This window comes from Schistocerca piceifrons, chromosome 1 (genome assembly GCF_021461385.2).
Source record: "Schistocerca piceifrons isolate TAMUIC-IGC-003096 chromosome 1, iqSchPice1.1, whole genome shotgun sequence".
Classification (NCBI taxonomy): Eukaryota; Metazoa; Arthropoda; class Insecta; order Orthoptera; family Acrididae; genus Schistocerca; species Schistocerca piceifrons.
The window spans coordinates 100,526,009-100,552,709 of NC_060138.1; the positions used below are offsets into that span (position 1 = coordinate 100,526,009).

The 26,701-nt window shown below is 45.0% G+C and overlaps 1 protein-coding gene across 1 annotated transcript in view; it reads left to right on the forward strand.

Moving 5' to 3' along the window:
• LOC124798003 (class A basic helix-loop-helix protein 9-like) overlaps positions 1 to 25,688 on the forward strand; it is a 47,036-nt gene extending 21,348 nt beyond the window's left edge. Inside the window, exons 2-3 of the mRNA XM_047261194.1 lie at positions 4,094 to 5,004; positions 25,355 to 25,688. Of these exons, the coding sequence (XP_047117150.1) occupies positions 4,199 to 4,981 (783 nt within the window). The 5' untranslated portion in view covers positions 4,094 to 4,198 and the 3' untranslated portion in view covers positions 4,982 to 5,004; positions 25,355 to 25,688. The remainder of the gene's footprint in view (positions 1 to 4,093; positions 5,005 to 25,354) is intronic.
• Positions 25,689 to 26,701: the final 1,013 nt, after the last annotated feature.

The following is a 26,701-nucleotide window of genomic DNA, read 5'->3' on the forward strand; positions in this document are numbered from 1 at the left end:
GAATGTCACAAAATGTTGTAGCCAATCCATTACATGTTCTCAGATGGCAAGCAGCCATGTAAAGGTATTACGATGTGCGCAATACGCCGATCTTTCTTTGTGATGCTCCGCCGTGTTCGACATGAAACTTGGACACGGGCATGCTTGCCCTCAAGTTCCCTTGCGGTCCAACATCAGACCAATGTCACTTCTGATGCCCCAAAAATTTGAAAATTACACGATTTTACCAGCCGGCCAAACGGAGACCCAGAACGAGGCCCCTTTCAAACTCTGTCAGGTGCTGATAATATTGTCCACACGAGTACGTGGCATCTCTGTGTTCTTCACAGTGATCACTAGGCATCTGGCGCTGTTTACGCATCTTATATAGGGTGCCCAACGAAGAGTGGTTGACATTAAGGGATACGACAGAAACACTCATTTGAAGCAAAAAGCTTCATATAGACATATGTCTTATTCCGAATGTTTTTCGAGGTAGAGAACGTTTAACATACATTTTTATTTATTTTCTTTATTAATCAGTACATTGTCAGATTTACGATGTACGCATTTACAGTAGTTAGTAAACATTACAAAAAACGTTCCACGAAGCATCAGTTGGAAATGCCTTGTGGATAGGGCCTCCCGGCGGGTAGACCGTTCGCCTGGTGCAAGTCTTTCGAGTTGACGCCACTTCGGCGACTTACGTGTCGATGGGGGTGAAACGATGATGATAAGGACAACACAACACCAGTCCCTGAGCGGAGAAAATCTCCGACCCTGCCGGGAATCGAACCCGAGCCGTTAGGTATGACATTCCGCAGCGCTGACCACTCAGGTACGAGGGGCGGACAAAGCATCAGTTGAAAAATGCACATTCTGCTCTAAGCATTAGCATACGCATAACATTAGAGGTATTGTACAGTTGACAGCAAATGTTCGAATACCCCACCGTCATCTGCAGTTCATTTTTACACTCTTTAGAAAACAATTGTTGCATGTCTGAATGCCTCTACACGTTCCCCAATGAGGTCAGCAACGTCCATAGCGCAACCGAACAGTTCAACTCGTTTATTCACCTTTCATTTATCAATTTCTCGGATTTCATCCAGCACCGCAATCAGAAATCTACTGCATAATGTCTGCGATGTTGTGGCCAGTTAATTGTACTGGTGAAAAAAAAAAATCACAAAGTGAATCCCACAGGGTTCAATTTTGGGTCCATTCCTATTCCTTATAAATGTGTTCTATCTCGGAAACAATTCGTACGTTCACATATAGATTTTTCTTAAAAGGATGTTCCTCTCATGTTCCTGAATATTGACCATTCCCCCTGCGACACCCTCTATTTCCTAGTTAGCTTGGTAACAACGATTTGAATTCTCAGTATACTCACAGTTAGATAGTAGCATCTGGACATGACTACGCATTAAACCATGTGCAGACCATCATGAAATGGCACTGCCTCACAAAAGAAGTGGAACACCCAGAAGGCATGGTTGGATGTGACTGTAATTACGTGCTACGGTCGCAGGTTCGAATCCTGCCTCGGGCATGGATGTGTGTGATGTCCTTAGGTTAGTTAGGTTTAAGTAGTTCTAAGTTCTAGGGGACTGATGACCACAGCTGTTAAGTCCCATAGTGCTCAGAGCCATTTGTAATTACGTACACATACACGCCAACAGAGATATGTGAACAGAGTGAGTAGGAAGACCAACAGAGTACATTAGTGTTGTTCGCCAACTCTTGCACTGCCCGATAGCTATGATAACCTTCCTGGGTGCTTCACTTTTTCTGTCTCACAGAGTAGTGTTTTTTGTTAAATCCGCACTATTATTATTTACTACCTTTCATAGCTATCGGAGAGTGCAAATGTTGGCGAACAACACTAATGTACCATGTTGGCCTTCCTGCCAGTCACTCCATTTACGTAGTCACTGATTGTGTGCATGCAGGGTGTTTCCGTAAGAGCGTGCAAAAATCTAACAGGACATAGAGGATGTTCCACTGAACAATTTGAGGTAGGGAATCTGGGGTCGAGGAAGCCAGCTAAAGGAGAGAACAGGAATCAAGTGACAGTACTTTGTACTTTTTATTTAAATTAGTTGCAGTTAACTGCAAATACCATCAATGACGCAATGAACGTACCATGTGTGCTGCTCTTACAAAACTGACGGCCATCTATCCAATGCAAGCAAGACGTCGGCGAACAAGATTCTGATGCAACCTGCCAAATGTCCCTGGTGTGTTTCGAATCATATCACAGGCAGATACAGTTCTAAGAACTAATTCCATCTCCGTATCCAATGGGGTCTTATACACAAGTGACTTAAGATATCCCCAAACGGAATAATCAAGGGGATTCAGGTCAGGTGACCTCCCAGGCCACTGTATAGGACCTTTCAGTGCAGCTACCTCGAAAAACAACATTGATATACTTGATGTACTTGCTGAAGTACACTTCAGATCGTTCCGTACGCATACTCGCAGATATTTTACAGAAGTAACTGCTAACAGTGTTTGTTCTATGTATTCGCAATACATTACATTTGTCTATGTTAAGGGTCAGTTGCCACTCCCTGCACCAAGTGCCTATCCGCTGCAGATATCCTGCATTTCGCTGCAGTTTACTAATGCTGCAACTTCTCTGTATACTACAGCATCAACCGTGAAAAGCCGCATGGAACTTTCGACACTATCTACTGGGTCATTTAAGTATATTGTGAAAAGCTATGGTCCAATGACACTACCCTGTGGCACGCCAGAAGTTACTTTAACGTCTGTAGACGTCTCTCCATTGAGAACAACATGCTGTGTTTGCTTAAAACTCTTCAATCCAGCCACACAGCTGGTCTGATATTCCGTAGGCTCTTACTTTGTTTATCAGGCGACAGTGCGGAACTGTATCGAACGCCTTCCGGAAGTCAAGGAAAATGGCACCTACCCGGGAGCTTGTATCTAATATTTTCTGGGTCTCATGAACAAATAAAGCGAGTTGGGTCTCACACGATCGCTGTCTCCGGAATCCATGTTGATTCCTACAGAGTAGATTCTGGGCTTCCAGAAATGAATGATACGCGAGCAAAAAACATGTTCTAAAATTCTACAACAGATCGATGTCAGAGATATAGGCCTATAGTTTTGCGCATCTGCTCAACGACCCTTCTTGAAGACTGGAACTACCTGTGCTCTTTTCCAATCATTTGGAACCTTCCGTTCCTCTAGAGACTTGCGGTACACGCCTGTTAGAAGGGGGGGCAAGTTCTTTCGCGTACTCCGCGTAGAATCGAATTGGTATCCCGTCAAGTCCAGTGGACTCTCCTCTGTTGAGTGATTTCAGTTGCTTTTCTATTCCTTGGACACTTATTTCTCTGTCAGCCATTTTTTTCGTTCGTGCGAGGATTTAGAGAAGGAACTGCAGTGCGGTCTTCCTCTGTGAAACAGCTTTGGAAAAAGGTGTTTAGTATTTCAGCTTTACGCGTGTCATCCTCTGTTTCAATGCCATCATCATCCCGTAGTGTCTGGATATGCTGTTTCGAGCCACTTACTGATTTAACGTAAGACCAGAACTTCCTAGGATTTTCTGTCTAGTGGATACATAGAATTTTACTTTGGAATTCACGCATAGCCCTCCTTACGCTAACTTTGACATCGTTTACCTTTGGAATTCACGCATATCCCTCCCTACGCCAACTTTGACATCGTTTACCTTCTGTTTGTCCGAGAGGTTTTGGCTGCGTTTAAATTTGAGTGAGGACACAGGTAATGACGCACAATAATGGCCAGTAGTCATAGGATAAAGCATTAAAAACATATAATACTTATATGTACTACTGCGTGTGAAAACTTCTATTAGCTCCGGTCACTTGTTTCTTTTCAGTATAAAATCTAATAATGGGCATGTAAGGGCCCGAAACCAGTCGTGTTTTACTCACGCTTGCAACTGAAGCGGTATTTTCAACCTCTGCTATAATATTCAGTTTCAGATGTTCCTTCGGCAGGGTCGTATCGGATTAGATGACTGAGCTTACCACTCGCAATCTCCCAGCACACGAAGTTATTTCTTTCTGTTCCGCGTGCGCTGTAAATAGGATTTACGTCTGTTTTGTTTCAGATGTGATTCTTCACCGGGGGACCGCGAGTTCTGGTAGACGAGTTTCGATGGAGACGGTGAGGACAGCATCTGACGATAGAGGGCTCTGCGGGAGCCACCGCCGCCATGCCCCCCTGCGCCACTGGCAGTGACATGGACAGTTTAATACGCGTCGAGACGCCGTCGAGTCTGGACTCGAACAACAACCCCCCAGAAAACCTCATCTGCCCGGAGACTACCTGCAGCGAGGGGAAAGAACTGGTGAACGGACTGTCGGGTTCCGATTCGGTTGCCGAGGAGGCAGGGGTCGGAGAGGGGCGGAAAGGGAGGTACTCTCTGAGGCCACGATCTCTGCTCAGGCCGCAGATCACCGAGTACGTCGTCGACGAGTGTGCGGTAGCAGGGGGCGGCGGAGACGAGCGGGAAGAGCCGTCGCAGCCGTGCGAGGGCGGCGCCGGGAGGAGGGGTGGCGGGGGCGGCAGGAGGGCGCGGCGGCAGACGCAGCCGCTCAGCAGGTACCGCCGCAGGACGGCCAACGCCCGGGAGCGCGAGCGCATGCGAGAGATCAACGCCGCGTTCGAGGCGCTGCGGCGCGCGCTGCCGCCCGGCCACCCCCAGGAGCTGCAGGAGCAGGCCGGCGACAAGGTCACCAAGATCGCGACGCTGCGGCTCGCCATCCGCTACATCGCCGAGCTGACGCGCGCGCTCGAGGCCGTGTCCTCGGCGCAGCTGCCGGAGGAGCCGGACTGCGGGCCGCAGAGGGCGCTGCCGCCCGTCTCGTCGCTGCTCACGCTGACTGCCGGCCCGCTACCGGGCCTGCGGGACGACGACAGCCCGCTGCCGCTGCCGCTGCCGCTGTGTCTGACGCCGCCTCCCGGCCTCGATGACCTGTGCCTCGAACCGCGGTGACACCCACTGTTCTCCAAAATATGGTTGGTTCTACTGTTGAACCTACACCTTACTTGTACTCCTAACGTGATCCACTTTCACTGGATGTAAGGACATGCTGTAATATCATTTGGAAAACAGTCCCGCCGCTACAGTTCTACTAGAAAATTAATGAAATTTTACACTACTGGCCATTGAAATTGCTACACCAAGAAGAAATACAGATGATAAACGGGTATTCATTGGACAAATATAGTATACTAGAAATGACATGTGATTACATTTTCACGCAATTTGGTTGCATAGATCCTGAGAAATCAGTACCCAGAACAAACACCTCTGTCCGTAATAACGGTCTTGATACGCCTGGGCATTGAATCAAACAGACCTTGAATGGCATGTACAGGTATAGTTGCCCATGCAGCTTCAAAACGATACCACATCAAGAGTAGTGACTGGCGTATTGTGACGAGTCAGTTGCTCGGCCATCGTTGACCAGACGTTTTCAATTGGTGAGAGGTCTGGAGAATGTGCTGGCCAGAGCAGCCGTCGAACATTTTCTGTATCCACAAAGGCCCATACAGGACCTGCAACATGCGGTCGTGCTTTATCCTCCTAGGTCGTAACACATATGAAATGTAACGTCCATTGTTCAAAGTGCCGTCAATGCGAGCAAGAGGTGACCGAGACGTGTAACCTATGGTACCCAATACCGTCACGCTGGGTGATACGCCAGTATGGCGATGACGAATACACGCTTCCAATACCGACAAACACGGATGCGACCATCATCATGCTGTAAACGGAAACTGGATTCATCCGAAAAAATGACGTTTTGCCACTCGTGCACCCAGGTTCGTCGTTGAGTACACCATCCCAGGCGCTCCTGTCTGTAATGCAGCACCAAGGGTAACAGCAGCCATGGTCTCCGAGCCGATAGTCCATCCTGCTGCAAACGTCGTCGAACTGTTCGTGCAGATGGTTTTTGTCTTGCAAACGTCCCCATCTGTTGACTCAGGGATCGAGACGTGGCTGCACGATCAGTTACAGCCATGCGGATAAGATGCCTGTCATCTCGACTGCTAGTGATACGAGGCCGTTGGGATCGAGCACGGCGTTCCGTATTACCCTCCTGAACTCACCGATTCCATATTCTCCTATCAGTCATTGTATCTCGACAAACGCGAACAGCAATGTCGCGATACGATAAATCACAATCGCGATAGGCTACAATCCGACCTTTATCAAAGTCGGAAACGTGATGGTACGCATTTCTCCTCCTTAAAAGAGGCATCACTACAACGTTTCACCAGGCAACGCCGATCAACTGTTGTTTGTGCGTGAGAAATCGGTTGGAAACTTTCCTCATGTCAGCACGTTGTAGGTGTCGCCACCGCCGCCAACATTGTGTGAATGCTCTGAAAAGCTAATCATTTGCGTATCACAGCATCTTCTTCCTGTCGGTTAAATTTCGCGTCTGTAGCACGTCATCTTCGTGTTGTAGCAATTTTAATGTCCAGAAGTGTATTTATTTATTCATTTAAATTCTTTCACAATTAATGTTTCTCCGTTTGCACCTGATGACTCAAGCCTGTTGCCTTCAATATACAAGGTATTCCAAAAACATTTTTTTGCGACTTCATAACACTATATGTTCTATATATTATGTAAATTCAAGGGGGATGACTGCTATCAGCTGCAGCGGGACATTAAGCGGAAGGAGTCTAATGGACACGGATTGCGAATAGGTGCCGCTCGGTGGGAGTGTAGATCGCCCGTGAGGCGTACCGAGACAGTCCGTGCAGTTGCGCTAACGCTGTGTCCCTGATGGCACAGTGGTTACCCCACCTGCCTAGTAAGATGCGACGGTGGATCCGATTGCTACCGTCACGGAGGACGTTGTCCACGGCGCTCTCCAGGCGGGTTCTACGAACAGGTCACCTGGCCCTGACGGCCTCCAACTGGAGTTTTATCGGACATTTCGTCCCCTTCCTTAGCCAGTGTGGACGGAAATTTGTCAGGACCTTATGTCATGTTTCTTGCCGGTACCAGACGGTTCCCTCGATGGTTTTCTCGTTCCCATACACAAGCCTCAGGGTACCTCGCGTATATGCGAGTACCGTCCTTAACGTTACTCAACAGCTATACGAACGTCTTTACCCGGCTGTTGGCTGTGCGGCTTAAACGGACAGCGCGGTACGTGGCTTCCCCCGATCAAACTTCGTTGGGAGGTACCAACAACTTGCGCAGTGCCCTCTGTCGCTATCAGGACATAATCGCTCTCGCTCACGCTCGTCGTGTGCCTGGACTCTTGGAAGCTCTTGACTTCAGCCAGGCGTTCGATAGAACCAACCACGATTTCCTGGATGGGTTGCTCCACAATATGGGCTACCCTGATACTACCGTCGACGTAGTAATGCGTCTCTTTCACGAAGACACGTCTCGTGTACTCTACAATGGCCGTCTTGCTCCTCTCTTCTCGATCCGTCGATCAGTGTGTCAAGGATGTCCGCTCTCTGCACTGTTGTATGCTTTCACCATGGAACCGATGCTATGCGGCCTCCATCAACGCCCCTTTGGAATATATCTCGGTAACCACTGATCTTGTCTCATCATGGTTCTTCGTAGCGGTGCTGAGATCAACGAGTCTCTGGCACGGACAAGCTTCTGGCAGCTGCCTTAACGTCCGCATATCGAGTGCCATGGCTACGGGTGCGGTACTTCCGACGGACAGTGCTGCCACTTTGCGTGTAGCTGATACTCTCCGATGCTTGATTTCGCAAGTGATCTGCGGCGGACAGTTGCCCTCAGCTGCCGGCGTCTACTTTCCCAGCTACGAGTTAGGCTCTTAGACCACCGTTTACGAGCACTCGTTTTTCTGCAACGCACACAATACGTATATGTATATTTGGCGTCACGTATCCCCCACGCAGCACAGACACTTCCTATTCCGGCATCAAAGGCACGCCGCATGCTAGCGGCATTGGGTTCGTTTGTTTGCTGCGGCTTGCTGTTCAAGATAAAATACGAAACCCTCACTCTCCCACAGTGCAGGGACGATTTAGGTCTGTACCATGCCCCTGACAGAGAGGTAGCCCTTTTCATTGGCTCTCACATGACCTTAGTCCCATGTGTCTTACCAGCCTACTACTGATTTACGTTCGCCACTTTTTCCTTGGACTGAACTACGTCCATGCTGTGGTAATGCCGGGTGTTACAAAAAGGTACGGCCAAACTTTCAGGAAACATTCCTCACACACAAATAAAGAAAAGATGTTATGTGGACATGTCTCCGGAAACGCATAATTTCCATGTTAGAGCTCATTTTAGTTTGTTGTTCCAACTACGCTCAATGGAGCACGTTATCATGATTTCATACGGGATACTCTACCTGTGCTGCTAGAACATGTGCCTTTACAAGTACGACACAACATGTGGTTCATGCACGATGGAGCTCCTGCACATTTCAGTCGAAGTGTTCATACGCTTCTCAACAACAGATGCGGTGACCGATGGATTGGTAGAGGCGGACCAATTTCATGGCCTCCACACTCTCCTGGCCTCAACCCTCTTGACTTTCATTTATGGGGGCATTTGAAAGCTTTTGTCTACGCAACCCCGGTACCAAATGTAGAGACTCCTCGTGCTCGTATTGTGGACGGCTGTGATACAATACGCCATTCTCCAGGGCTCCATCAGCGCATCAGGGATTCCATGCGACGGAGGGTGGATGCATGTATCCTCGCTAACGGAGGACATTTTGAACATTTCCTGTAACAGTTTGAAGTCATGCTGGTACGTTCTGTTGCTGTGTGTTTCCATTCAATGATTAATGTGATTTGAAGAGAAGTAATAAAATGAGTTGTAACATGGAAAGTAAGCGTTTCCGGACGCATGTCCACACAACATATTTTCTTTCTTTGTGTGTGAGGAATGTTTCCTGAAAGTTTGGCCGTACCTTTTTGTAACACCCTATATGAAGATAGTAACTGTTCTTGAAAGAACATGTACCACTGATGACCGTGCAGCTTCTCTAGAATAAATTACAATTAATTGAAACCCTCACCTACTGACAGATGTTGTTGATATACCTCGATAGGGTCAGCTGAAAATGTGTACCCCGACCGGGACCCGAACCCCGGATCCAATCTACAACACCCGTCGGCCGCTGAGGGTTTTAATAAATTATCGTTTATTCTAGAGAAACTGCACGGTCATCAATGGTATCTGTTCTTTAGAGAAGAGTTACTATCTTCATATTTCAGACAATCATTTGCCGAATTTATAATTTTAATATCCTACCATAATCTGCTCATTAAGAGATATCATTTTACGTTAAATGTCTGACACAATAAGTCTAAGATACTAGTACGCAAAACTTAAGTCGATGAAACTTGGATCACACGTAGAAAGAACTGCTACAGGGGAGTAGAGAAGGTAACTGAAATACTCATTGAAACAGACAAGTGACACTTCTATTCAAGCAAAAACCTACACTGAAGTCACCACATTTCTGTGTTGTTTCCCTGGACAATGCAAAAGGCGGTAAAAGATTCACAATAAGGTGGGTGGTCGCCACGGATGGCAGTGGATGGCCTCAAAGTTCCCCCACACTGGCTAGGAGGTTGGTAGAGTGTGCTTGTGGTGGGGCGTTCATTTCATCTATAACTTCTGGACGGTCGTTTGCTCGTGTGGGCGTACTGCAGTCGGTTTTTCCGACGAGTCCCACACGCACTATCGGATTTAAGTTGGGGGTACGTGCGGACTATTTGAAGAACATCCTCTCATCCCAAAAGCTCCTCCACCTGCGCTGTTCAATGTGGTCGAACATGTCATCCATAAAACTGAAGTCAGAGCCGAATGCACCCCTGAAAAGGTACACACGTGGAGAAGTACAGTGTCACAAAAACGTTGAGCGTTGAGTGTGCACTGTTCAAAGCTCTGGAGGTCAATGCGCCCATGTGGCATCATGCATCCCCACACTTTAAAGCCTGGACCACCAAAACCGTCAAATTCGACAGTGTTCTCGGGTGCATTTTGCATCCTCATTTGCCAAGAGGGGGAAGCGCTTGATGCAACCGGACATGATCGGTTTGAAGGTCCAGGTGTTATAGTATGGGTACTCTCACCGGACAATGTTATCGTGACACTGTACTCCTTCATGTGTGGTCGTTCAGGCGTCCATTCAGTTTTATAGATGACAATGCACGACCGTATCGAACAAGTCAGGTGGAGGAGCTCTCGCAACGATCGGATATTCAGCGAACGCCTGCTCGTTCGCCTGACTTAAATCTCATCGAGTACGTGTCGTATGCGTTGGGAACACATACTGCAGCACGTTCACAATCATCAACGAACGCCGAGCGGTTGTCAGCAGCGATCATGGCGGAATGGCACAAGAACTACGTACCAAACTAGTGGCCAGGACGGGAGCACGTTGCAGAGCATACATTCCAGTTTGTGGTGATTATGCAGCCTTATGTGTGTGTGTTAGAGGGAAAGAGAGTAAGACAGCTTCAGTAGCACTATGATAAACAACTCACTGCACAGATTCCATTCGAGGTGCAAAACCAGACGGTGCAAGAGCTAGTGTCTTGTACCTACACACATATTGATTATTCTCTTTTAGCACTCTCCATCGGTCATAAGACCTGTGACCACAGCACGCATACTTCTGTCTATCACGGAAGTCTACATCTCCACTGCTCTCACAGCAGATCTGAGCCAAATTGTTCAGGTAAATGCTTCTCTCTCAAGGGCATCGATGCAGCGAAAGTCCTACATTTCCGAAGTGTTCTGTTACAAAATCTAAACCCGTTGGTTTAGGGGCAAGGCAGTGTACTCATATTCTGGAGGATGGGGTTTCAGATTTTCGTCTAGCCATCCAGGTTTAGAGTTTCCTTAATTTCCCCAGTTACTTAGGACAAATGCCGGTATCGTACTTTGACAGGACACCGCCTACTTCCTTGTCAGTCTTTGATCAACTGGAGCTTGTGCTCGGTCTCTAATGATCTCGTCATCGGCGGGACAGCAAACCCTAATCTTTCTTCTTTATTTATTCAATAAGAGTCTCCTCCGTCGCCCCTCTCTTTTCAGTATCGTATAACACTGGCAGCGAGCTTAATCTGTAGTCCATACTGGAATCCTGTATGTAACCGACAACAACAAAAACGAAAAGAAGAGACGACGAGTTGGCTACGGTTTGTTGCGTACCAAGACCAAAATAGTCTTGGCCAGATTGTATTTTATTCTACGATTACTTACGTATCAAGATTACCAGTCGTCTTTAAAGGTCTCGAATACCTCATTTCATATAAAAACGATATGTTCTAGAAAAAACTGTTCTTATGTAAGTGACCTGCTGATCCTCAAACTTTGTCTTTGAGGTCTTAATCATATATCAATAACACGTCAACGACCTTTTAACTTTTAGTCATTGGGACACCTAGGAATTTGAGGCGCCAAATATCCATTGTAACAGTTCGTCCTTATAGGAGTCATTCGACCATTCTGGCTGTTCCGGTTGTCTGTTCTACTTTGATAGCACCAGATACAGACTATGTGCATATGAATCCAGAGCATTATAGCGTCACTGGTAAAGACTGGGTAGCTCTATGCAGCATTATTGTGGCAGCAGAGCACTAAACTTTTGCAACTGGTTTTTTATCATCTCCTTGACTTTTTCTATAATAAATCATAATTTATGAAGACCACTGTATCTTAATGGACGGTGAATGGTGATGTATTCGCTGTCGTTCATGTGTTTCGTGGCTTCCCTAATTGGTCATACATTTATACCAGTATAGTTCCTCATTTGTTACCATTTCTTCGCCGCTCTTGTCTATCAAGGGGACCGTACGACGTAACTCTCAAACGTTTTCCAGAAAATAAAGTTTGAAAATTTCACGCGTGCTTATATATTTCGTGCGGCCCCTAATATTCAAGCTTTTGCTGAATGTTGTGATCTCATCTCGATTGCTTCCTCTATTCCTGCGCAGTGATCTTCACTTTTTATTGATTTTAATCATGCTTTTGACCGAGTTAGACACGATTTTCTGTTGCGGGTGTTGACTGCTGTTGGTTTTAGTGGTGATGCACGACAGATGTTCACCTACCTAATTTCTGGCATTCAGGCGTCTATTGACGTGAATGGTCGTCTTACTCCCCCCATAGAAGTGTGTCGAGGTGTCCTACAGGGAAGTCTCCTATCTATGTCGTAATTCGTGCTATTTATGGAATCCTTATTGCAGTCCATAGTTGCTCGATTGAGCGGCTGGTCCTTATTGGGAGAAAGGTTTATCGTCCGCGCGTATACCAGTGACGTTATGATACTCCTTCGTGATTATGATGACTACATACCGATGCTTAGAGACGTTTTGGGAGCGTTTTGTCATCTTTCGGGAGTGCAGGTTAACAATCGGAAATCTCAATTACTCAGTTTCCGGGGATTTGACGCGGTTAAGATTTCATGGTCTGTGGCGGTCGTACGTCATCGATCGTTGGGTATTGTTATCGATCGTTGTTCGATAAAGCTGGCTGCATTAAATTGGAAGTTCATCACGGACAGGATTCAAGGAGCGATCCTCGAACACAATGGTTGCTCCCTCTCGTTACTTCATACGGTTCGGACCTTGCAAACTTATGTGTTGAGTAAGTCCTGCCGGCCGAAGTGGCCGTGCGGTTAAAGGCGCTGCAGTCTGGAACCGCAAGACCGCTACGGTCGCAGGTTCGAATCCTGCCTCGGGCATGGATGTTTGTGATGTCCTTAGGTTAGTTAGGTTTAACTAGTTCTAAGTTCTAGGGGACTAATGACCTCAGCAGTTGAGTCCCATAGTGCTCAGAGCCATTTGAACCATTTTTGTTGAGTAAATCCTATTTTGTTGCACAAATTTTCCGCTTCCTGCAACGATATCCCGAAAGTTACGATTATAGGTCACGTTTATCTGGCGAAACTCTATTTTTAGGGTGTACTATGAGGTTTTGAGCCTCACTCATGTTCGTACTGTAGTGGATGGGTACCAGGAGGTGCCGTATTAAAACTCGTCCGAGCTTTGCAAACGGCCCCGCATTGCTGAGGTAGCACCCCAGTGGCCCAGGCAATGCACTGTGTCGAGCCGGCCTTGTACGCCAGCTGCAGAGTTCCAATTACGTCAGGACGGCTGCGCTAGCAGCCGACTCAGCGGCCACCATCCCCGTTGACTGTGCTCCACCGGGAGCCGTGGGCCGGCCGGCCGTGCTGCTGCTTCTTCCTTGGCTGGTGTAGCTGGGAACATGGCGGGAACGACCACACCTACTCTCTGGCGTCCAAATTTGCGGCCCACGCCTCGGGAAGTCTCCAGCGTGTGTTGGGAACTGAGACGATTGCCCACGGTAGCGACCCGAAGAGTGGCCCTCTCTGGTTGGCTGTGGACCCCGCGTCAGCCTCAGAGGGTCGAACCAACGACCCTCCATGGGCTGGGATGCTGTCACCCCATCTGTTGCCGTGTGTCGCCGGTAGTGTGACACGCCCTGCCGTCCAGGAGAGCTGCCACGCTTGAATGAATCTCGTTAGAAAACAACACCTATATATACTCGGCTCCGCGGCTCTGTTTCGCTAACGCATTGCTCCGAGTCACGTACACCCCACACCACAATTGCGCCAGTGGGCCCCTTCTGCCTATAGCTTGTGACATGCGAACCGCTGCATTTACTCTTTTCAGCTGTTAGATGGCCTCTGTGGCCTACATTCCACTTCGCAACCGCTGGTCAGCGTAACTTACGGCAATCTGGCCCGCACCTGGCTGTAACTTGTGCTCAGAATATCGCACAAAACTAACTTTCCCTATCCTAAACGGTGGTGCCGCTACACGACCAAGGGTTCTGGTTTATTTCTGCGAGGCACTACTTTAAAGTATCTTCACATCCCCCAATCACTTACAAATCGCGTTACCTCCTTGGAGTCCCTGTCGGCAGAGACAGACTGGAAGGTTGTTTGGTCCAACGGCAGCCACTTTCGATGGAAGTGGCGTCCTCATGGTACCAAGTCATTCATAATCTCGTCCCAACCAACTCTCGACTTTTTCGCATTGGCCTTAGTGAGCTTGACCTATGCAGTCGTTGCCACGAAACAAATACATTACATCATCGGTTGTTCGCTTGCGGACACAGATATTAGAGTTGGCTTCGCCGTCAATTGGCCTTTTGTTACCAGGATGACAGAAATGGCAATATCGGGTGAGATTCTCCAGCGTACCGATCCAACATTCTTTCCCAGCACGAAGAACAGTAAAATTATGTGACTTGTCGGGTATTACGCGGTGGAGAGATGGTATGACTCGGACCCTTCTTCCTTTTACCAGTATCCTGTGACGGCTCACTGGACATGGCAATGGATGCCACGCTATCATGCGCTTTCTGCAAATATGCTGTACTTTGTATTTAATCGTCGAGGAACTGGATGACGTGTGGAATCTCTTATCTGTTCGGATGTTTCGTTCCTGTTACCCTGCTTTTGGTAACAACCAAATAAAACTGGTGAATTAATAGGTCTTTGTGGTATTTTCGTCACGGTCCCTTTTCAGGTGTATTGTTACATAGTTAATTTTTGTGGCCCTCATTGTCTTATTTTTTAATCAATAAAAACTAAAAAAAAATGCTGCACGCAACATTTGGAAACGATATTTTTTCGCTTTTCAGTGGCGGAAGCCATGTAGGATTAACGTCGACTTTGTTTCGTTCTTTTTTGACTAGCACGTTGTAAGGTTTCAAAGGAAAAATAAACAAAAGAAAAATTAAAAATTAAAAACGGCCAATGTCACGTGAGGGACCAGCTCAGTGACTAGCCTCGGGAATCGACCCCTGCCCACTTTGACTCCACCCAAAACGCCGGCCGCTGTGGCCTTGCGGTTCTAGGCGCTTCAGTCCGGAACCGCGCGACTGCTACGGTCGCAGGTTAGAATCCTGCCTCGGGCATGGATGTGTTCTACGGGACCGATGGCTCAAATAGTTCAAATGGCTCTGAGCACTATGGGACTCAACTGCTGAGGTCATAAGTCCCCTAGAACTTAGAACTACTTAAACCTAACTAACCTAAGGACAACACACACATCCATGCTCGAGGCAGGATTCGAACCTGCGACCGTAGCGGTCGCGCGGTTCCAGACTGAAGCGCCAGAACCGCTCGCCCACCAGCGGCTGGCGGACCGATGGCCACAGATGTTAAGTCCCGTAGTGCTCAGAGCCATTTGAACTCCACCCAATTTGAAAATGACTGAGTCCATTCTTTTCCAGGGGTAAAATGCTCACCTGTCATACTGTCGGTCCAGGTTCGATTCCCAGCGGATGCATTTATTTTTATGTCTCTTATATTACAATCCCGAATGTGAGATATTCCTATACGATTCTTTTATGTATATTCCGGACTTACAGCAACACCTACATATTTCACACAAATGAAAAGTCATTGTATCATAGTGTTGTCAGGTGATTATTAAAAAAAAAAAAAAAGACAGCCCAGCGTGTAAGCGCTTAGTTTCAGAAGCCAGAGGGCCATGACTCGAATCTCCTCTTGCCACTTGTTTTTTTTTCTTTCGTCCCCACGTAATTCTAACCCACGTAATTCTAACATAAGTTTTATTATGATTGTGCAAGTAATCGCGATTAAAGATTCATTTATTGTTTTCATAATCTTTATCCTGTAAACAGGGGAAAAATTTCGTAAGGAGATTAGAAATAGAAAAAGGATACACAATAACTTTCAATCAAATCAGTGCAGTGTTTTTATTTATATTATTATCCAATCAGGATGATACTGGTCATCGAAACACGCAAAACAGTAATTACTGCTATATATAGCACTTTTCATGAACGAAGAACTTTTCACATGCATTATTTATTTAATGTGTCAACTGCAAAACAAATTTGGCTTACATTTGTAAGTGGTTCTCAATCATTTTCATGGGAATGCCACGCTTATCTGTCGTTATAATTAAGTGGGACTGAAAGAAAAGTACTGTCAGTGAGATTCGATCCACAGACCTTGTGCTTATGAAACTAGAAAGCTTACTCGCTCGGCTGCCGAATCCTAGATTACTGGCAACAATACGAAGTATACAAGCGCGCTTTAAATTTTAAAACTCGATTTTCTAGAAAACGGTTATCAGTTGCGTCTTCCTGTTTATATATGTTCTAGTAATGCCCTACACATCCTGTCAAGTGTACCAAATCGGTGGGGGATGTTCGTACGGTCCCCTTTGAGCTAAGCAACTCTGCAAGTAATAAGCAGTCTTCTTAAGGATTATCGGACTGCACCAGAAAAAAATCGACATCAGTCAGCTTTGCTTCACATTGCAATTTCCATTAGGAATTTTCCTTGTATGAATGGGGTATGGAGAATGGGTTTCTTGAAAACTGTGTAGCTCTGCACTGTATAAGACGGAAACCACGGACCACGAAGCTTCGCTGCGCAACACAATTACAGGATCACTTTTTCGAAACGCCTAATTATTTCCCATTGCGACGCATGCATTTGAAATTTGGCCCAAAGATGCATACAACCTTCCTCTGTAATACAGCAAAAGAGTGGCGTCCTGCGATATCACCCTCGGGTTCACAAACGATTCAAACAGGAAGGTGTCGACACTTACGCGGGAAAGGTCAGAGCTTAGCTTCTGTGGGGTGTAAGGTCCCCACTCTGCCACCAAATTTTATCACAATACTGCCGACACCACCATCGACGTATCACCCCCTCTTTCCCATATTTCACCCCTTCCTTTCACGCCACTGCGATGGACGTCAGGACAGCCACGCCTAGCGTTAAAACCACGCTGTTTTCTTATGAGTGACCGAGGAAAACATTTCACACCACCACCGTTCAGAATGGACGCTAAGAGACCTTAGGAGCTGACGCAAAGGACGTCAGTGAAACCACCCCTTTCATAGAGGTGTAAATTCCCACATAACGACAGTTCGCAGTGTGACGAGCGACAGAACGATGTTATGACAACCTTTGACACAGCTGACCCCTCTGGACGATTCAACCATTCTCGGAGGACGTCGTGGGCCAGCAACGCCAGTCAACGTGGTCACACCACATTGTAGCGCAGTATGACCACAGTTTTTGTTATAGTGTATGGAGTGTAAACACTAGAGACCGTTCAAAACCATTCGACGAAATTTGAAAGGGATCAGTGGCAGCAAAGAGTGATTATGTTTTCTCAGTCCCCCTGTTTAGCGCCCTCCTGTGGGGTGATCATGGTGGTGTATGACGCTAACAATTGCGTGAAAAAAATGACTAAGTACTCTTCCAAGACCACCCAGTTTGGCAATACCCTCTGTGCCACCCTTCCACCTTTGTTCAGCACTTTTAAAAGTGTAGCTGAACAGGGACGACCTGTAATGAAGTCTTATGCGCTAGAAGACAGGCAACTCCTTTGACACCACTCCGATTCTGGATGGCCTATTAGCAGGCGCAAGAACAGCAGCTTTGCCTGCCTGCAGGTGCCTAAGACTCTCATCACCGGTTCTGTGTGTACAGGTACATGTTTAAGGCGCTCAACAATGGTTCTTGGGTGCCACTGATGGTGTTGGTGAACTGCATGGTCCAAAAAGAACGCTCTGACATTTTATTCACATATGTGTCAACGTCGCATCCCTCTGTGATCATGATTCAGACAACGCAAAACAGGAGGGCTGAAAGCTTAAGTACTCTTTGTTGCTTTGGGTGCTGTTCAAATTTTCGACCAGTGGTATTGCACGGTCGGTAGTGGTTCCACCCTGTACAATAGAGCAAAAATTGCGGTCGCACATCTTCTCATTTTTCTTTGCTATCGAATAACGATACATTTAAAATCCATTTTGTTTTTTTCTTTGAGTTATTCTTGACAGGCATTATCGGTCCAGAGGCAAAAGAAAATGTAGTATTATCGTCTAAAAAGGGGTGTTGTGCAAATGATTATCAAATAAAGAAGTACATTTTATTTTAGAAGATAAGATAATTTGATTCAATTTATTGGCCGCTCATTTTTGAATGTGGGTCAGCCTTCGTAATTCAATAAGAATTTATATCGCCAAGAAATTATTTCTGATGTACGTCTACACAGTAGTAACAAGCAGAACAGCACTCGTTTCTGGTTCTTTTTAGTACTAGGGAGCAGCGAAAATGGCGGCTCGGAATGGACCATCAGTTCTCCAACCCCTCACTGTCCCGTCTTTTGTAACTCCGAACGAGAGACCTTCGTCCCCGTCTGGCTTGGTCCCTGCTGTTGACACAGAAGGCAGCAACAAAGCCCCGAAAAGGAATAATATTGTAGGAACCGATATCTTTAAAGGAGAGACTTAATATGACAAATACCTGACAATAAATAAGCGGATATTCGATCGATTTAACGAGAACGTCACAACTAGAATACTCCAGCAGTGGGCTGCAGGTGCAACTCTTCAGTATACGACCAACGCAAATTTTGCGTTTGCTGCATCATTATCTCGGGCAAGGAATTTCAAACCGGAGCATAAAATTCATCAACAGGTGCGTCACGAAATACGACTCACACAATGAGGTAGAACCTTTCTATTATAATCTGTTTGAGTCATCAGTCCTCTGATAATTTGATGCGGTTAAGTATGTTAATGTTGGGATAGCAGCTGACAATGTCGTCAAAGTTATAGTGCAAATTGAGAATGTATAGTATGGTACGAGAGATAGTGCAAATTGAGAATGTATAGTATGGTACATTCAAGTGCAGTGGGGGAAGCTGCGCAGCAAACTGACGTGTACAGCGAGGGGCAGCAGACAGCTGTCCGACACATTCTGTCTCAGCATTCCTGTCCTCGAGAGCAGCACCGTCAGTGCATCAATTCCCACTGTGCTTGGTGCTACGCTAAAATTAACAGCTCAGGGATCGTCACAGGACATATTTATAAAGCAACCAAGTGCCGTGAACACACATGGTCTGCAGGAAGTGGCATGTGCTTCAGTGGAGCGAGAGTAGATCTGTGTTATTTTTTTGCTTAAGATAGTGGGAACATTGCTATGGAGATGTGCTGGTCATGATTTCGGTCACTCAAGATCAACGAAAGTTCATTGCAAGATGGTGTACCTACTCCGACAGGTGTTGCATGCGATAAATGTGGAATTCAAAGCATACAAAAAATGTTATTAGTGAAATACTGTCGGATTTTCTCCAAACGTCAGTCAGTCCCTCCAATCATTAACAGATGTTCCATTAAGACTAGAATCTTCCATGCTATATATGTCCATGCAGACGCCATCCTGGTTTCGAAATATAATCTGCTTCCGATGAAAATACAGCCCATCAAGCCAAGGAATGGAATGAGATGTCCGTAACATAGTTACCAAGCGTCTGACGGGTCTATTTATGTAAAGTTATGCTGTGTGTTGTACTCCCTTCCACCATTAACAAATGTTCCATTAACACTACGATCTTCCACGCTATACACGTCCATACGAAATGTAATTTGCTTAGGAAGCAAAAGAAGTATCCAGTGACCAAGAGGAATGGGATGCGTGAAACTTAACTTCCAAACGTCTGTCACGGATATTTAAGTACAGTTATGCTATGTGTGGTACTTCCTCCCGCTATTAACAAATGTTTAATTGAAAATAGACTCCACTCTAGTTACGAAATGAAATTCGCCTACGAAGAAAAAAATACCCAGAAATCAATCGCGTGTAACATAGGTCTCAAACGACTGTCTGGGCTATTTAAGTACAGTGAAGTTATGTAGGCTACTCCCTTTCAGAAGTAACGAATTTTCCAACAAAACTACGGTCCTGCGCAATATATACACTCCATAACGATTTTTGAAATGTTCTTCCGCATCGTTAGCATTCAGACAGGATCAAACGCGAGCAATCCATTTCCATAGTTTTAAATCGGAGCTTAAAAACTAGATTCTTTGTAACGGAGGGATCCTCCTATCACATTCCTACAGAAGCGGGAAGATTCCGCGACACAGTCACTGCCACGACAGTATATTTCCGATGAGGTGGTGATTAGGTGTTTGAAGTTCTAAGACAAGCGTAAGCTATAGGAAAAACAATTGCACGAGCTGGTAGATAATGCAGTATTCCTGACAGCTGCTCCATCAGAATAGTAATTTTATCGTCAGCCATTTCCAACCTATATAGTTTGATTACGTGTCTTTAGATGCTTTCATGCTACCAAATTTTACACGTGGTGGAGTTTAACAGCTCAACTGTTAATACGGAAGACAGTGTTTTCACTTTTTCTAGCATTCTTTTCACATTCGACTTCCCATACACTTACACGAGACATGCTATTTCTGGCCTTCATCCACCCCTATACTGCTACCTCTGAAAGGTCTAAGAGTTTTATATTTTCTGGTATGGCTTCTCACAGTTTCTTCCAGCATATGACCATTATCAAGGATCTTCCTTCGCATTCCTACAGAGGTGGGAAGAATCTGACACAATCGCTGTCAGCAGGGTGGATTTCCGAGGAAGTGGTGAATAGATGTTTGAAATTCTAAGAAAATGAATGGTTGAAATGGCTCTAAGCAATATGGGACTTAACATCTGACGTCATCAGTCCACTAGACTTAGAACTACTTAAACTTAACCAATCCAAGGACATCACACACATCGATGCCCGAGGCAGGATTTGAACCTGCGACCGTAGCAGCAGCCCGGTTCCGCACTGAGGCGCCTAGAACCGCTCGGCCACAGCGGCCGGAAAAAAATAAGCATTTTTAATATAGGCCACTTCCAGCTTATATGGTTTGATCACGAGTCTTTAGATGCTTTCTTGCTGTTACCTTGCATTCCTACTGCAATCACATTCTCATCCCCGTGTAGGAGACATGGTTTGTCAGCAGTGAAAGAGATGAACTTGAGAAATTTACCACGTAGATAGCTGTTAAAGCAACCATATACATTTTAAAGTGTTCGTCAGTTGCTCTGTATACAGGGTGGTCTATTGATAGCGACCGGGCCAAATATCTCACGAAATAAGCATCAAACTAAAAAACTACAAAGAACGAAACTCGTCTAGCATGAAAGGTGAAACCACATTGCCCTATGGTTGGCCCGATAGATAGATATTTAAGGAAACAGGAAGTGTTCAGCCACATGTGAAACGTCAACCACGACCTGCAGCAAATGATGATGCCCAAGTAGGTGCTTTAGCTGCTGTCGCGGCTAATCCGCACATTAGAAACAGACAAATTGCGCCAGAATCGGGAATCTCAAAAACGTTGGTGTTGAGAATGCTACATCAACGTCGACTGCACCCGTACCATATTTCTTTGCACCAGGAATTGCATGGGAATTATTAATGCACCAGCATTTCAAATTTGCATTAATTTATAATCTTGCAATATTATTCATTAAAATGTGTTACCTAGGCAAATGTATTCTGTCAGAGTATTTCCACCTCAGTTACCGCAACGCTGAACTATATCAATAAAGACTACACACTTCGCTCTTAACCTTTCATCATACCTTTTATGTCTGGCAATAGAACTGCGCTCTACAAGTTATTAACATGCGACTATCCCTGTTGTTGTTGTTGTGGTCTTCAGTCCTGAGACTGGTTCGATGCAGCTCTCCATGCTACTCTATCCTGTGCAAGCTTCTTCATCTCCCAGTACCTACTGCAACCTACATCCTTCTGAATCTGCTTAGTGTATTCATCTCTTGGTCTCCCTCTACGCCCGCATCTCGTGGTCGTGCGGTTGGGTTCTCGCTTCCCACGCCCGGGTTCCCGGGTTCGATTCCCGGCGGGGTCAGGGATTTTCTCTGCCTCGTGATGGCTGGGTGTTGTGTGATGTCCTTAGGTTAGTTAGGTTTAAGTAGTTCTAAGTTAAAGGGGACTGATGAACATTGATGTTAAGTCCCATAGTGCTCAGAGCCATTTGAGCCTCCCTCTACGATTTTTACCCTCCACGCTGCCCTCCAATACTAAATTGGTGATCCCTTGATGCCTCAGAATATGTCCTACCAACCGATCCCTTCTTCTAGTCAAGTTGTCCCACAAACTTCTCTTCTCCCCAATCCTATTCAATACTACCTCATTAGTTATGTAATCTACCCATCTAATCTTCAGCATTCTTCTGTAGCACCACATTTCGAAAGCTTCTATTCTCTTCTTGTACAAACTATTTATCGTCCATGTTTCACTTCCATACATGGCTACTCTCCATACAAATACTTTCAGAAATGACTTCCTGTCACTTAAATCTATACTCGATATTAACAAATTTCTCTTCTTCAGAAACGCCTTCCTTCCCATTGCCAGTCTACATTTTATATCCTCTCTACTTCGGCCATCATCAGTTATTTTGCTCCCCAAATAGCAAAACTCCTTTGCTACTTTAAGTGTCTCATTTCCTAATCTAATTCCCTCAGCATCACCCGACTTAATTCAACTACAATCCAGTATCCTCCTTTTGCTTTTGTTGATGTTCATCTTATATCCTCCTTTCAAGCCACTGTCCATTCCATTCAACTGCTCTTCCAAGTCCTTTGCTGTCTCTGACAGAATTACAATGTCATCGGCGAACCTCAAAGTTTTTATTTCTTCTCCATGGATTTTAATACCTACACCGAATTTTTCTTTTGTTTCCTTTACTGCTTGCTCAATATACAGATTGAATAACATCGGGGAGAGGCTACAACCCTGTCTTACTCCCTTCCCAACCACTGCTTCCCTTTCATGTCCCTCGACTCTTATAACTGCCATCTGGTTTCTGTACAAATCGTTAATAGCCTTTCGCTCCCTGTATTTTACCGCTGCCACATTTAGAATTTGAAAGAGAGTATTCCAGTCAACACTGTCAAAAGCTTTCTCTAAGTCTACAAATGCTAGAAACGTAGGTTTGCATTTCCTTAATCTTTCTTCTAAGATAAGTCGTAAGGTCAGTATTGCCTCACGTGTTCCAGTATTTCTACGGAATCCAAACTGATCTTCCCAGAGGTCGGCTTCCACTAGTTTTTCCATTCGTCTGTAAAGAATTCGTGTTAGTATTTTGCAGCTGTGGCTTATTAAACTGATTGTTCGGTAATTTTCACATCTGTCAACACCTGCTTTCTATGGGATTGGAATTATTATATTCTTCTTGAAGTCTGAGGGTATTTCGCCTGTCTCATACAATTTGCTCACCAGATGGTAGAGTTTTGTCAGGACTTGCTCTCCCAAGGCCGTCAGTAGTTCCAATGGAATGTTGTCTACTCCGGGGGCCTTGTTTCGACTCAGGTCTTTCAGTGCTCTGTCAAATTCTTCACGCAGTATCGTATCTCCCATTTCATCTTCATCTACATCCTCTTCCATTTCCATAATATTGTCCTCAAGTACATCGCCCTTGTATAGACCCTCTATATACTCCTTCCACCTTTCTGCTTTCCCTTCTTTGCTTAGAACTGGGTTTCCATCTGAGCTCTTGATGTTCATACAAATGGTTTTCTTATCTGCAAAGGTCTCTCTAATTTTCCTATAGGCAGTATCTATCTTACCCCTAGTGAGATAAGCCTCTACATCCTTACATTTGTCCTCTAGCCATCCCTGCTTAGCCATTTTGCGCTTCCTGTCGATCTCATTTTTGAGACGTTTGTATTCTTTTTTGCCTGCTTCATTTACTGCATTTTTATATTTTCTCCTTTCGTCAATTAAATTCAATATTTCTTCTGTTACCCAAGGATTTCTATTATCCCTCGTCTTTTTACCAACTTGATCCTCTGCTGCCTTCACTACTTCATCCCTCAAAGCTACCCATTCTTCTTCTACTGTATTTCTTTCCCCCATTCCTGTCAATTGTTCCCTTATGCTCTCCCTGAAACTCTGTACAACCTCTGGTTCTTTCAGTTTATCCAGGTCCCATCTCCTTAAATTCCCACCTTTTTGCAGTTTCCTCAGTTTTAATCTGCAGGTCATAACCAATAGATTGTGGTCAGAGTCAACATCTGCCCCTGGAAATGTCTTACAATTTAAAACCTGGTTCCTAAATCTCTGTCTTACCGTTAGATAATCTATCTGATACCTTTTAGTATCTCCAGGGTTCTTCCATGTATACAACCTTCTTTCATGATTCTTAAACCAAGTGTTAGCTATGATTAAGTTGTGCTCTGTGCAAAATTCTACCAGACGGCTTCCTCTTTCATTTCTTAACCCCAATCCATATTCACCTACTACGTTTCCTTCTCTCCCTTTTCCTACACTCGAATTCCAGTCACCCATGACTATTAAATTTTCGTCTCCCTTCAATATCTGAATAATTTCTTTGATTTCATCATATATTTCTTCAATGTCTTCGTCATCTGCAGAACTAGTTGGCATATAAACTTGTACTACTGTAGTAGGCGTGAGCTTCGTGTCTGTCTTGGCCACAATAATGCGTTCACTATGCTGTTTGTAGTAGATTACCCGCATTCCTATTTTGCTATTCATTATTAAACCTACACCTGCATTACCCCTATTTGATTTTGTGTTTATAACCCTGTAGTCACCTGACCAGAAGTCTTGTTCCTCCTGCCACCGAACTTCACTAATTCCCACTATATCTAACTTTAACCTATCCATTTCCCTTTTTAAATTTTCTAACCTACCTGCCCGATTAAGGGATCTGTCATCCCACGCTCCGATCCGTAGAACGCCAGTTTTCTTTCTCCTGATAGTGACATCCTCTTGAGTAGTCCCCGCCCGCAGATCCAAATTGGGGACTATTTTACCTCCGGAATATTTTACCCAAGAGGACGCCATCATCACTTAATCATACAGTAAAGCTGCATGCCCTCGGGAAAAATTACGGTCGTAGTTTCCCTTTCTTTCAGCCGTTCGCAGTACCAGCACAGCAAGGCCGTTTTGGTTATTGTTACAAGGCCAGATCAGTCAATCATCCAGACTTTAGCCCTTGCAACTACTGAAAAGGCTGCTGCCCCTCTTCAGGAACTACACGTTTGTCTGGCCTCTCAACAGATACCCCTCCGTTGTGGTTGAACCTACGGTACGGCTAACTGTATCGCTGAGGCACGCAAGCCTCCCTACCAACGGCAAGGTCCATGGTTCATTGGGGGGGGGGACTATCCCTGTATGGTAGTATATTATTAAAGAGGTTAAGGGACCGGCGAATTGTGTATTACAATATAATATTAAGTGTAGCAAAAGGTAATTATTATCTTAAACACCTTCTCGGAAACACCTGCTCTTTGTACTCAACGATGGTTTCTAAGTAAATTGACGAACTACCTGTCTTGAGGTGCACACAGAGGTTATACGATATTTTCTTGGTATCTAGTTGTAGCAAACTTTTTCAGTTAAATTTTTATATGATCTCTACGAGTCATTCAAAATATTTCCAGTAGAGTTTGTTATCTAACCTTCTTAGCATGATTAATAGCCTTGTTACCAAACTCAGTAACTGATGTATGCTATCTGTTTCCAGGATGTCGCCTGCAGAATCATGAGCGGTTCTTCGACAGCTCGGACGAATGGCACCTGATTCCACACGTCTCCACAGACGCTTTCACTGGGTGATGGTTGGTGCTGTCGCTAAACATCCACCATACAAGACAGATTTCAAATGTGTATGTGGTACCACTGCCTGAGTTCCAAGTGTTCGACCTGAAAAATTTAAGACATATTACGACTGCTCTCGGCAGACCCAGAGATAACACCTTATCTCTGAGACAATATATGAACTTCCCTCTCCGATTTTGTGTGAGCGCCTCAGTGCTTGTAGAAACGACTCAACCAAATAAATTTGAATACAAAAGTAATTTTATGAGCTACGAAACGTCTCAACACAGAGCAATGTTACTCTTAACCCTATGCTGTTGTCATGCTATACAGATTATAGAGTTTCATTTTTAACTTCACACATGAGAGTTCTTTGTCATTCTTCATTTTCGTAGAGGCGATCATTCTTCATTTTCGTAGAGGCGATATCTCGTCGACATGATGACGGCAAAACGGTCCCGTTTGACCCGGTATATTATGATCGAATCCTTGTAATGGAAGAAATTACCGCATACACATAAAAAATTAAAACGTCCAAAGTCACTTATTGGCAATAATATTATCTTGGAACTCTTCCATTTGGTCCGTGTTTGCATAGAAAAACAGTAATATCAGAAATGGAGTCCGCCTTGATGCAAAACACCGTGTTATTCGTTTATTTCTTTATTATCCCCAAACTAGTTTCGGCGACAAATATCACCATCATCAGTGGGGTTTTTTAATCTAAAACATGCAGAAAATGGTATGGTTGTACAAACACAGTAAAACATTATTACATTTTTACAAATCGTCTTTTGAAATATAGTTTTATATTGATACTTTCATACTACCTTATTTATTGTATGTTAGAGCATGTTTTAAGCTATTATTGGCGCTGTTTGTGACGTATTTTCTGTGCTCTTTTTTTCTGTTGCCGTCTTTTTACTTAGCGAACATCATGTCATCTGCAACCGTGTGAGCGGCTGTTAGTAAACAAATACTAAAAGGTGACATAATATTGTTTTATTGTGTTTGTACAACCATACCATTTTCTGTATGTTTTAGATTAAAAAAAAACCACTGATGATTGTGATATTTGTCGCCGAAACTAGTTTGAGGATAATAAAGAAATAAAGGAATAACACGGTGTTTTGCATCAAGGCAGACTCAATTTCTGATATTACTTTCACGTATTTGCGTTTCATCAATAGTTTGAAGTCATCTGACCGCATACCATCTTCACCAGGTCAGGAACGCAGGTCTTCAGTGTTATTACCAACTCTCGTGAGAGAGT